At 40.4% G+C, this 13,604-nt stretch overlaps 1 protein-coding gene across 2 annotated transcripts in view; it reads left to right on the top strand.

The window, feature by feature from the left end:
• RAB6A (RAB6A, member RAS oncogene family) overlaps window positions 1-11,593 on the top strand; it is a 47,175-nt gene extending 35,582 nt beyond the window's left edge. For both annotated transcript variants that reach the window (XM_059708497.1, XM_059708496.1), the window contains exons 6-8: window positions 1,889-1,982; window positions 6,967-7,033; window positions 9,332-11,593. In XM_059708497.1, coding sequence (XP_059564480.1) covers window positions 1,889-1,982; window positions 6,967-7,033; window positions 9,332-9,396 — 226 coding nt within the window. In that variant the 3' untranslated portion in view covers window positions 9,397-11,593. The remainder of the gene's footprint in view (window positions 1-1,888; window positions 1,983-6,966; window positions 7,034-9,331) is intronic.
• The last annotated feature ends 2,011 nt before the right edge of the window (window positions 11,594-13,604 follow it).

Below are 13,604 nucleotides of genomic sequence, written 5' to 3' on the forward strand. Positions count from 1 at the left end.
TGCTTTGGAATGTAATATAATAACTTCAGTTTTGGTCTTTTTAAGTTTATAATGGTTATTAGATATCCTAATATCTTACTAGATGTCAGGTAGGCAGTTGGATATATGAGTCTAGAGTTCAGAGCAGTGGTCTAAGATAAGTAAGTTTTGGAGTCATCAGCATATAGATGGTACTTTAAAACCATGAGACTGTGTGGGATCACCAGTGGGACTAATTGTAGATAGGAAAGAGGTCCAAGAGTAAGTTTGAGGGCACCTGACAGAATTATTATTTTAAAATATATTTTTTTTATTGATTTCAGAGAGGAAGGGAGAGGGAGAGAGAGATAGAAACATCAATGATGAGAGAGAATCAGCACAGCCTTACACTAGGGATCGAACCCACAATCTGGGCATGTGTCCTGACTAGGAATTAAACCGTGACCTCCTGTTCAACCATTGAGCCATGCCTGCTGGGCTGACAATTAGGAAATCCACACTGCTAAACATTCAAGGCTAAAGGTTTATAGATTGTCAACTTTCAAACTGTTAAGAAAAAGTGTGTTATTTAAAATTTATATACACACACAAATTTATAGAGCTGAACACCTGTGTTGCCAGCTAGGCACTTGGAACACCAAGATCAATGAGATAATCTTATACTTGAAGAGTTTACAATTTGAGACACTGCTAATTATAATACATCACAAAATGTCCTCTAAAGTAAGTATTAAAGTTTTAAACTCTGTGTCAAGAGACTTCAACATAAATGTGTGGGGTTTTTTTTTAACCTTACCCTAGGATATTTTTTCCCCATTGATTTTTAGAAAGAGTGGAAGGGAGGGAGGTGGAGGGGAGCAGTGGGGAGACACATACAATGATTTTGTATGTGCCAATTTGTATGTGTCGATTTGCTACTATAATTGAGATTTTGATTGGTTGCCTCTTGCACACAAGCTAACTGGGGCCAGGGATCAAAACTGCAACCCAGGTACATGCCCTGAGTGGGAATCAAACCCACAACCCTTTGGTGCGTGGGCCTACATCCTAACCATTGAGAAACACTGGCCAGGGCCAACATACATGTCTTTTGATTCGCTTTTTCACTTGCAGATATTCACAAAATTCAGCCTCCGGAAATGATCCACAGTGCACAAAGTAGTAAGCATAAAGATGTTTATAGCATCATTTTTCACATTTGTGTAGAATTTGAAACCAACTTACATTTTTAACAATTTGGGAATGGTTATATAAATTAATAGAAGAAAATTGCCCTAGCCGGTTTTTCTTAATGGGTAGAGCACCAGCCTGCAGACCAAAGGGTCCTGTGTTTGATTCCAGTCAAGAGCACGTACCTTGGTTGCAGGCTCCTCCCTGGCCCAGGTCCTGGCCCAGGCTCGTGCAGAAGGCAACCAATCGATGTGTGTCTCTCACATCAATGTTTCTCTCTGTCTTTCCCTCTCTCTTCCACTCGCCCTAAAAAAAAAAAAAAAAAAAAAATCAATGGAAAAATATCCTTGGGTGAGGGTTACCAAAAATTAAAAAATAAAATAGATAAAAAAATAAATTATAGTAGCAAATTGACAAATTGTTTAGCAATAAAAAATTATTTTACACAAAGTTTTTAATCACATGATTAAATACTTAGGGTCTAATATTAAGAAAAAATAGCAGGCTATTAAGTTTAAAAAAATAAAAAAGGTAAAAGCAAATCATTAAAAAAAGTCTTGATATAACATACACATACTAGTACAAGTGCACACATTTTAAGTGTACAGCAGCTTAAATTTTCAAACTAGTCTTGTCTGTGTAACCAGCACCCATATCAAGAAAAGTTATTATAGAACTTTGTTTCTAATCTTTATAATAACATCTTTCAAAAAGAAGAATTTGGTTTATTTTTCTACAGGCAAGTATCAATTGAGGAGGGAGAGAGGAAAGCCAAAGAGCTGAATGTTATGTTTATTGAAACTAGTGCAAAAGCTGGATACAATGTAAAGCAGGTAAGTGTTCTTTGGAGTATTTACCAAATTGAAAACACATATTATGAAATAATTGTGTGAGTATTCTATTCTCTAGTGTAAGATTTTCTTTCAGTTAGCTACAGTAAGCCTCACGAACTAGTTGATTAAATAGTGAAAAACATAAATGTGGCTAGTTTTTGGAAAAAGAGAAAAAGACTTGCCAAACTTTTCAAATCGTGCACAGAAAAAGTACTTTATTATGATTGCAAGATTGTGTGATTGCAAGATTGTAAACTCACATCCTCTCACTACTTCCCTACTGCATTGTTTCAAGGTAACATTTCTTATTTTAGAGTCTGATAGGAAGATTATGATAAAAGAAAGCAAATATTGCTGTCAGGAATGGTATTTTCCTTATTGTCATGAAAGTACATCATGGTTACTTTATTCTTACAAACTACTAATGTGTTAACAGTGATTATAAAAGGAGTGTTTGGGTGGCGGGGGGCAGGGGGAGAGGAAAATGTCTGGGGACCTCACGTTATCAAACTTTTCTAAAAGATAAAGTAGCCAAAAACTCACCTGCTTAATTCTCCAGGGTTATGTAAATATAAAGTAGTAGTTGCAGATTTATGGTATTTACAGACCAATAAATTATTATAATTACTAGTGGCCCGGTGCACAAAATATGTGCATGGGGGCGGGGAGCTCCCTCAGCCCGGCCTGCGACCTCTTGCAATCCAGGACCACTTGGGGGGTGTTGGGCCTAAACGAGCAGTCGGACATCCCTCTCGCAGTCTGGGATGCTGCATGCCCCGGTGACCATACTTTTCATACAGGTGAAAGGCATCTTGCTGTTGTAGAGGCAGCTATATTTTTTTGCCCTGATTATAAAAAGTAGTACATAACATGATCCTTCTGAGGACTATTTTCCCCATCTTATGGGTGGAAAAACTGAAACAGAAAGAAGTTAAGTAATTGGCTTTGTCACACAGTTACAAGTGTCAGAATCAGGGCTGACCACAAGATGTGCAAGCCAGAGTCCATGCATGTCATCGCTGCATCATCCTGTTTTTTTCAGTATTAGAGTAGCCTTGTCAGGTTTTAATTTTTAAATCTAAGAGACTGTTCCCAATATATAGGGTAGGGTCCCTAGGCCTGGCTGGCAATCAGGGCCATCTGTGGGGCAGCTGGTGGGCAGGGCGATTGGGGGGCCCCTGCTGGCACCTGCCTTGGCTGGCAGTCTGATGCCGCCAGCTGGCTGGCCCCACCGCCTAGCTCAGCCGCCCGATTGCCGCCGCTGGTCGCCTCCCTCTTGGAGAGCAGATGCTCAATGCAGACCCTCAACACAGATGCTCAACGCTGCTCCCAACTGAGAGCAGCTCCTGTGTTGAGCGTCTGCCCCCTGGTGGTCAGTGTGCATCATAGCGACTGGTCATTCTACCGGTCATTCTGCTGTTTGGTCGATTTGCATATTAGGGTTTTATTATATAGGATTCTACCTATTGAGCATTTGCTTATGTTTGAGAACAAAATAGGTATGAATCTGCTGTTTCTTTAGTCATTAGTCTTTTCTGTTCCCACATGCCTCTAAAGTGGGTATCTCATCAGACTTGAGTGTGATTCTCCTTCTGAAGATATTTTTTGTTACATCATACCTCAAATACAAGCTAGCCACGTCTACTGGTGCTCTTTCCAGTGACAAAGGAGAAGCCAGCTGCATTTAACTTAAGAGGTGGTGTGTTGGTCTCTAACCTAGTGTTTTCTGAAAGACAAGTGTAATTTTGTCTAGACTGACTTTTCCTATATGTATACTGACTTTAGAGCCTAACCCTTTATAAAATGGAATGCCACTATACAGTTTTACTAAATGAACAATCTGTCCTTTTTCTGTATTCCTATAGTACAGTATAGCGAACCTTTTGAGCTCGGCGTGTCAGCATTTTGAAAAACCCTAACTTAACTCTGGTGCTGTGTCACATACAGAAATTTTTTTTTTAATTAAATCTTTATTGTTCAGATTATTACAGTTGTTCCTCTTTTTTCCCCCTATAGCTCTCCTCCACCCAGTTCCCACCCCACCCTCTGCCCTTACCCCTCCCACTGTCCTCATCCATAGGTGTACGATTTATGTCCAGCCTCTTCCTGCACCCCCACACCCCTTTTCCCCCAAGAATTGTCAGTCCACTCCCTTTCCATGCCCCTGGTTCTGTTATATTCACCAGTTTACTCTGTTCATCAGATTTTTTATTCACTTGATTTTTAGATTCACTTGTTGATAGATATGTATTTGCTGTTCATAATTTTTATCTTTACCTTTTTCTTCTTCCTCTTCTTAAAGAATACCTTTCAGCATTTCATATAATGCTGGTTTGGTGGTGATGAACTCCTTTAGCTTTTTTTTATCTGTGAAGCTCTTTGTCTGACCTTCAATTCTGAATGATAGCTTTGCTGGATAAAGTAATCTTGGTTGTAGGTTCTTGGCATTCACCACTTTGAATATTTCTTGCCACTCCCTTCTGGCCTGCGTAGTTTCTGTTGAGAAATCAGCTGACAGTCGTATGGGTACTCCCTTGTAGGTACCTGACTGTTTTTCTCTTGCTGCTTTTAAGATTCTCTCTTTGTCTTTTGCTCTTGGCATTTTAATTATGATGTGTCTTGGTGTGGTCCTCTTTGGATTCCTTTTGTTTGGGGTTCTCTGTACTTCCTGGACTTGTAAGTCTATTTCTTTCACCAGGTAGGGGAAGTTTTCTGTCATTATTTCTTCAAATAGGTTTTCAATATCTTGCTCTCTCTCATCTTCTGGCACCCCTATAATTCGGATGTTGGTACACTTGAAGTTGTCCCAGAGGCTCCTTACACTATCTTCATATTTTTAGATTCTTTTTTCTTTTTGCTTTTTTGGTTGGGTATTTTTTGCTTCTTCATATTTCAAATCTTTGACTTGATTCTTGGGATCCTCTTGTCTGCTGTTGGATCTCTGTATATTATTCTTTATTTCAGTCAGTGTATGCTTAATTTCTAGTTGGTCTTTTTTCATATCCTCCAGGGTCTCACTAAATTTATCGGCGGTTTATAGAAAATTCTTGAAAAACCTTATAAGTGTGGTTTTGAACTCTATATCCAGTAGTTTGCTTTCCTCCATTTCTGTCATTTGTGACCTGTTTCTTTGTCTCCACATTTTGGCTGCTTCCCTGTGTTGGTAGAGTGGCTTTGTGTGCTAGGTGTCCTATAGGGCCCAGTGGCTCAGCCTCCCCAATTTCCTGAGGTGGACGCTCTTGGTGCACCCCTTTGTGGGCTTTGTGCCCAGTCTTGTTGTAGTTAAGCCTTGATTGTTGTAGGTATCACTGGGAGGAATTGACCTCCAGGCCAATTGGCTGTGAGAATCAGTTGTGTCTATGGTGGGAGAACTTCTGTGCTGAAGACACCCTTCTGGGGCAAGACTTGCTTCAGTGGGGCTTTGGTGCTCACTGAGTCTGCCCCCTGAGTGTGTGTGTCCCTTATGGATCTGAGGAGTTGTAATTGGATGGTCCCACTCTGACCACTGGGTACACTGGCTCTTGGATCTAAGGAGGTGCTAATTTAACCTCTGCCTGAGGCTACCCAGCAGGAGCTACGAAGAGATCTGCAGATTCCCCTTCCTTGTTTGGGGTTTGGAGGTGCCCAGATGAGGCCCAGTTGTGAAGCAATGCAATCTGCTGTGGGGCCTTGGGCCTTCTCTTGGAAGTTCTGGGTCTGTCTGGCCCAGCTGCAGTTTGTTAGGTAATTTTCAGATTGCAAAGGGCCAGGACATTCATATGCAAAAGCCTCTGCCACAGCTTGGGTGGGGCGGGGTCTCAGGGAATCAACAGGGTGGAGCAAGCAGCTATGGCAGATTCTCAGCCCTGCCCTAAGAGGCCCCGCATCTCAGTGTCCCGGTCGCTACAAGCACCTCTGAGAGAAAGCCGCCCTCGAGTTCAGAGTTCTGCCCGCTGCCAGACAGTCCAGTTTCTCCCCATATGAGTCTGGGTCCCCAGAGACTTCCCGGAACTGGAGTTCAGAGCAGTTGGGGGCTTGAGACTCCCTCCCGATTCAAAAAGACAGCTGCGTCCTCAGTTGCCAGCCCTTGCCGCGTGCGCCTCCGTACCTCTGCACTTTATTTCCACGCCTCCTCAGAGTCTCAGTGTGCTTTTCTCTTTCCTTCTAGTTGTAGAATTTCCACTCAGCCAGCCTTCCTGTAGTTCTGGGTGATGTCCATTTTGTCTTTTAGTTGTATTTTTGAAGTTGTTGTGAGAGGCAGCAATTTCCGGTGTTTGCCTATGCCACCATCTTGGTTTCTCCTAGAAATTTTTTGATATTTGCAACCATAGTAAAACAAATACTTATATTTTTGATATTTATTTTATATATTTAAATGCCATTTAACAAAGAAAAATCAACCAAAAAAATGAGTTCGCGTGTCACATCTGACACGCGTGTCATAGGTTCGCCATCACTGCTATAGTATGTCATTTATGACTCAAATGACATTTTTGCTGCTTATTTCTTAGCCGTTTGTTCATGTCTAATCTCATCAGTTGGAAAACTGGGATCATGTCTTTATACCTCATTGTATTTGGCATACTGCTTTTCATACAGTATTAAATAGACATTTTATTTATTTACTTATTTATTTAAATATATTTTTATTGGTTTCAGAGAGGAAGGGAGAGGGAGATATAGATAGAAACATCAGTGATGAGAGAGAATCATTGATCAGCTGCCTCCTGCACGCCCCACACTGGGGATCGAGCCCACAACACAGGCATGTACCCTGACTGCGAATCGAACTGTGACCTCCTGGTTCATAGGTCGATATTTAACCACTGAGCCACGCTGGCTGGGCTAAATAGATATTGTAAAATGCTTTCATCATGGTAAGGTCTACATGAGGAATAACCTAGAAGCTATATCCTGAACACAACATTCAGTAGTCATCCACCTTTACTTGATACCATTTGTTAAATTTTCCCTGCCAATTATCACATTTCTCTCTTTTCCACAGCTCTTCCGACGTGTTGCAGCAGCTTTGCCCGGAATGGAAAGCACACAGGACAGAAGCAGAGAAGACAGTATCCTTTCTGTTTCATCAGAGAATGTTGTTGTTATCACTAGTCTTTGCAGCTCCACTTGGTTGGCTAAGGAATATTATGGCATTGCTTTTTATAGTCAGAAATTGATGGTTGAAGAGCATAGAAGCTATGAGGTTTTTTAATAGCAAAAGTAGTAGCCCAGTGCATGGATTTGTGCACATTGAAAGGAAAATAATTAGAAAAAATATTTTTTTAAATATGTTTTATTGATTTTTACAGAGAGGAAGGGAGAGGGATAGAGAGTTAGAAACATTGATGAGAGAGAAACATCGATCAGCTGCATCCTGCACACTCCCCACTGGGGATGTGCCCACAACCAAGGTACATGCCCTTGACCGGAATCAAACCTGGGACCCTTGAGTCCCAGGCCGATGCTCTACCCGCTGAGCCAAACCGGTTAGGGCAGAAAAAATATTTTAATATTGTTATTTGCCCTTTCTCCCTCAGCACCTAGCAGCCTGGCCCTGCCACCTGCCACCCTGGCTGGTCGCCGCCTGCGGGACCTGATCGCACCCTGTTGCCCCTACTGCCACTCAGCTCCCAGGTGATGAGGGAGCAGGGCAGCAGCCCCACCACCCCTCCTGGTCACCACCTGCGGGGGCCAAATCGCCCTGCCAATCACCCTGCCACCGTCCAGCTCCCAGGTGCTGAGTGAGCCAGGCGGCACCACCGCTGCTGGTTGCCCTGGGATCAGATCAGCATCGGGTCCTCACCTGGCTCCCTCAGCGCCTGGGAGCCCAGCGGTGGCAGGGCGATCGGGCCCCCACCTGGTGACTAGTGGCTCACACTGGCCTTGGCCTGGCGCCTCCCACTCACGTGCTCCATCATCCGCCCCGGTCCCGCTCTCTCGTTGGGACCCATTGGGGCCCGCTGCCAGCATGGCATCGCCAACATCCGCCATGTTCCACGCCACACCCTGGTGGTCAATGCACATCATAGGAAGCGGTCGAACTCCTGACAGGACTCCCGGTTGAGGGGACAATTTGCACATTAGGCTTTTATTATATAGGATGAGATCTGGTTATCCAAGTGCAAACTTGCTCCCTGCTGCTCACTACAACTAATCAGTGAGAGAATTTGTATTCGTTTGCTTGGTTATTTATTTAATCTTTATTGTTTATAGTGTTACATGTCCCTTTTTCTCCCCCATTGACCCCTTCTATCCCAGTCCCACCCTAGGCTTTCACCACCCTATTGTCTGTGTCCATGGGTTATGCATATATGCATACAAGTCCTTTGGTTGAACTTTTCCTACCCACCCACTCTCCCCTACCTTCCCCTTGAGATTCCACAGTCTTGCTTGATTTTTAATGAGCAGGAAACTCTTAGAAATCCAGTCTTTTCTATTTTGAGCCTCACCCAAGGATATGTTTTTTTTATTGATTTTTAGAGAGCAAGGGAGGGAGGGAGAGAGAGAGAAAGAAAAACATCGATCAGTTGCCTCCCATATATGCCCTAAGCGGGGATCGAACCTGCAACCTTTTGGTGTTCGGGAAGATGCTGCAACCAACTGAGCCATCCGGCCAGGGCCCAGCCTTCTTCTTAAATTTGACTCCTGTTGACTCTGTACATTTACCCCATATCATATTTTCCTCCCCTGCTTTTTCTAACATTCAAGTTTTCTATTTGGCCTAGGCAGGAAATAACTCTGTTTGGAACTTTATTGTGGCTTCTGCTTTCAGAAACAGAACATAATGAAGCACATCAAATATCAATTTTTTTTCAAAAGATTTTGAATTTTGATATTTTCATTATTTGTTGTATATTTATCTTGTAGTGTTTTTCCATATACAGACATTTTTATTAAGCCATAGAATTTAAGCACTTTGTGTTCAGCGCATCTCTCTTCTAAAGGTTTTATTTTTTCTAAGCCATTATTACTTCTAATAGCATAATGTATTCCACAGAATTAAGTCCCCATCATTTATTAAATTCTCTCCCTGTTGTTGGAACTCTCTTGTAGGCTAGTTTCAGATTTTTATTATAGATAATTCCATAAGGAACATCATCTTAATAGGGTTTCTTGCTCCTGTAGAACAGTTTCCTTAGGATAAATCCCATGAATAGAGAGGTTAACCTTATTCTGACCCTGGCTGAATATAGTAGAATATAAGCAAGTTTATATTATTAGAGCAGTTTGTTGTGTGGTGAGCTAGCTAGCTAAATAGAAAGTAGTGTCTGTTAGTAGGAATGGAAGGGGGGGTTGCCAGAGATATCAGTGTTGAGCAGAATTGGAATTGTACTTTCCCATTTATAGGTCCTTAACTTTTGTTTCAGTGATTGACATAAAACTGGAAAAGCCTCAGGATCAACCAGTCAGCGAAGGAGGCTGTTCCTGCTAATCCTTCTTGGCCTCTTCAACTTTTCTGCAGAAGCTCACTGCTTTGGCCCCCTTACTCTTTCATTGACTGCAGTGTGAATATTGGCTTGAACCTTTTCCCTTCAGTAATAACGTATTGCAATTCCTCATTGCTGCCTGTCTCGTGGAGGTGATCTATTAGCTTCACAAGCACAAAAAAGTCAGTGTCTATATTATTTATATTTTACGAAAAGTCAGACAATTCCAGCATATTCCAGTGATCATTTTAAACATTAGATACAGTTTCTTAACTTTTTTTTCCTTTTTAATGTTATGATAATGCACTTCAAAATGATGGAAATCTCAACAGTATGTGGCTTGGTTAAGGAATAGCAGCATTTGCCTACCTACTTGACCTCTCCCTGCTTTTTTCATCTCTCCCTTACCCATTTCCTATTCTTACTCTCCACTCCTAAAAACAAACAAGAGGTGGCAAAGCATCAGTCAGACCAAGCCCATTGGAATTACCTTTAAATTTTAGTGATACCACTTGTTTTAGACCTTGGGTCAAGATGTCCAAAATTATTCTTGAGCACTGAAGTAAATTATTTAGACTTTATTTGAGGTCAAAACTCAATTATCATGGTAGGCAGTACTCAAATAAGTGTTCTGGTGCATCTTTAAAATGAGTCCTAATGAACATAGTACTTACAAGTAATGAACAAAAAATTTATTTCTGACCAAAACTAATGACACTTTCACATGTTAGATACTGGGAGAGAAAAGTAAAACGGAACAGGTTTTTTTATATTTAATTTTTCTAATGAACTGTCTCTTCCAAGATTCTAAAATTGTCAGGATAGCGTTCTTCTGTTTATTTAAAAGAATTTTTTTAAGCAATAGATTTCTCCTGTTTTTGTTTTGTTTTTGTTTTTATTTTTTTTTAATGCTGTGCAGGCAAGGCACTATAGAAATAAAATTCCTTTAAGAAGAACCAGTGGAAGAATTTAAATTTGGCACCTTGGTCAAAACTATATCCAGTAGAAATGATGATATCTAAAGCTTACCAACAAAAGAATCCTTAACAGAATAGCAAATACTTTGCTCAGGATATTTGGGGTCAGATTGAAAATGGCAGGTTTTCTTAATAAGCCCCTAGAAGCAGATCTGAAAAGCATGCACAGAAGAGGATAAGAGAGAATGGAAATAAAACTCAATATTATTGCAGATTTATGCCTTATTTTCTAGCTTTTTTAAATGTTGGGTCTTTCAGGCTGGTTTTGCTTTTTATTAGATCTATTGTATAGTTTGGTTAATTAACTAGTAATTTAGTTTTATATTTAAGCTACAATTAATCTTTCTTTGGTGATATTTATTTCTTTGCCTTTATTAAAACTACTTTTAATTATTAGATGTTTTGTTTAATCTATTTAGAGCTTCATCACCATGGCAATATGTATTTCCCTTAAAACACTTCAAACAAATATACTAGGAGTGCACCATTTCAATCTTTACTAGTTATTGTGAGATTGCTGTGTAAGTTAAACACGTTTGTAAATACATTATTTGCAGGAAGAAATTTTCTGAGCTATGGCTCGGGAAAAGCCTGCTGAATTTATGTTGTAAGCATTACTTAACACAGTATAAAAATGGAAAAAAACAAAAGTATCTTCATACTTCCTCATCCCCTCATTACAACAAAACCCTTAACTGGGAGAACCTTATTCCCCTCTCTTTCCTCTTCCTCCTCCACTTCCCATTTATTATCACCTTCTAATATTCAGAGAGCACTTGGTAATGGATCTGAATAGAGAAATGTTTTAAGATAATCATTAGCCCACATACCAGTAACTTATACTCAAAGATGGGATGGAGTTGTAAAGTGCTTTTATAATACAATATTACTGTTAAAGGCAAGGGTTGACTCTTTTGTTTTATTTTGACATGGCATGTCCTGAAATAAATATCAATTCAATATGGCAAATGGGTCATATTCTTTATTTGAAAGAAGTTGTGATTTCTGACATGGGAGTGATTGATTTCCTACACTGTAGCATTTGATTCTTTTATGTATCTTTAAGACAGTAGTAACCAGTATGCTGCTTTTAATATTGGTATTTTGATTTAGCTTAGGGTTCTTCAACTGAAGCAGTAAAATGTATTCATAGACCAGATTTTTTTTTTTAAATAAACACAATTTTGCTGCCAAAAATATATAAATAAAATACAAAAGAAAACAATTATTGACTTGGTTTCCCATTCCTGCCAAGGTTGTAAATTAACATGTGCTTCTTACTTCTCTAGAACTATAAAGGGGAACATAGAATCCAGGAAAATAAAACAACAAAAAGTGAGGGAGAGTGGCTGCAACTTGAAAAACAGGGCCACTGATGGAGGCAATAATAGGATGTATTAAGAAAAGTAGGGACTCTCATAGCCAGTTAGCCTGGAGGTCAAATCACCCCCACTATTGCCGACAACAGTCAAGGCTTAATTACAACAAGACTGCGCACAAAGACCACTAGGGGGTGTACCAAGAAAGCATAAAAAATGCGGAGACAGAAACAGGACAATACTGTCAATGGAGGATATTGAGTTCAGAACCACACTTTTAAGGTCTCTTAAGAACTGTCTAGAAGCCGCCGATAAATGTAGTGAGATCCTCAAGAAAACTAATGAGACCCTCGATGTTATGATAAAGAACCAACTAGAAATTAAGCATACACGGACTAAAATAACGAATACTGTACAGACTCCCAACAGCAGACCATAGGAGCGCAAGAATCAAGGCAAAGATTTGAAATACGAAGAAGCAAAAAACACCCAACCAAAAAAGCAAAATGAAAAAAGAATCCGAAAATACGAAGATAGTGTAAGGAGCCTCTGGGACAGCTTGAAGCGTACCAACATCAGAATTATAGGGGTGCCAGAAGATGAGAGAGAGCAAGGTATTGAAAACCTATTTGAAGAAATAATGACAGAAAACTTCCCCCACCTGGTGACAGAAATAGACTTACAAATCCAGGAAGCACCGAGAACCCCAAACAAAAGGAATCCAAAGAGGACCACACCAAGACACATCATAATTAAAATGCCAAGAGCAAAAGACAAAGAGAGAATATTAAAAGCAGCAAGAGAAAGAAACTCAGTTACCTACAAGGGAATACCCATACAACTGTCAGCTAATTTCTCAACAGAAACTTTGCAGGCCAGAAGGGAATGGCAAGAAATATTCAAAGTGATGAATGCCAAGAACCTAAAACCAAGATTACTTTATCCAGCAAAGCTATCATTCAGAACTGAAGGTCAGATAAAGAGCTTCACAGATAAGGAAAAGCTAAAGGAGTTCATCACCACCAAACCAGTATTATATGAAATGCTGAAAGGTATCCTTTAAGAAGAGGAAGAAGAAGAAAAAGGTAAAGATACAAATTATGAACAACAAACATGCATCTATCAACAAGTGAATCTAAGAATCAAGTGAATAAATAATCCGGTGATCATAATAGAATCAGGGACATAGAAAGGGAATGAACTGACTATTCTTGGTGGGGAAAGGGGTGTGGGAGATGCGGGAAGAGACTGGACAAAAATTGTGCACCTATGGATGAGGACAGTGGGTGGGGAGTGAGGGCAGAGGGTGGGGCGGGAACTGGGAGGAGGGGAGTTATGGGGGGGAAAAGAGGAACAAATGTAATAATATGAACAATAAAGATTTAATTTTTAAAAAAGAAAGAAAAGTAGTTTAAGCCCTAGCTGGTTTAGCTCAGTGGGTAGAGCATCGGCCTGTGGACTGAAGGGCCCCAGGTTCGATTCCAGTCAAGGGCACATGCCTAGGTTGTGGGCTTAATCCCCATAAGGAGCGTGCCAGAGGCAGCCGATGAATGATTTTCTCTCATTATTTCTCTCTCTCTCTCCTTCTCCCTTCCTCTCTGAAATCAATAAATATATATCAGTATTTAATGTTGTCTTTTTCACCTTTAGAAATTTAGGTGGGTGTATAGTGGTATCACATTTTAATTTAAAAATTGGTAAAAAATACTGTGCTGACCAAACAAATGGGTGAGCCAGATGTGGTTCATGGGGCACCTCCAGATTAGACTGTGTTATCTGTGAGGGTTAACGTTTCTCTTCAAGAATCCTATATAATAAAAGGGTAATATGCAAATTGACCCTAATGGTGGAACAACGGGTCACTATGACATGCACTGACCGCCAGGGTGCAGACGCTCAATGCAGGAGCTGCCCCCT

This window comes from Myotis daubentonii, chromosome 9, assembly GCF_963259705.1.
Source record: "Myotis daubentonii chromosome 9, mMyoDau2.1, whole genome shotgun sequence".
Lineage (NCBI taxonomy): Eukaryota > Metazoa > Chordata > Mammalia > Chiroptera > Vespertilionidae > Myotis > Myotis daubentonii.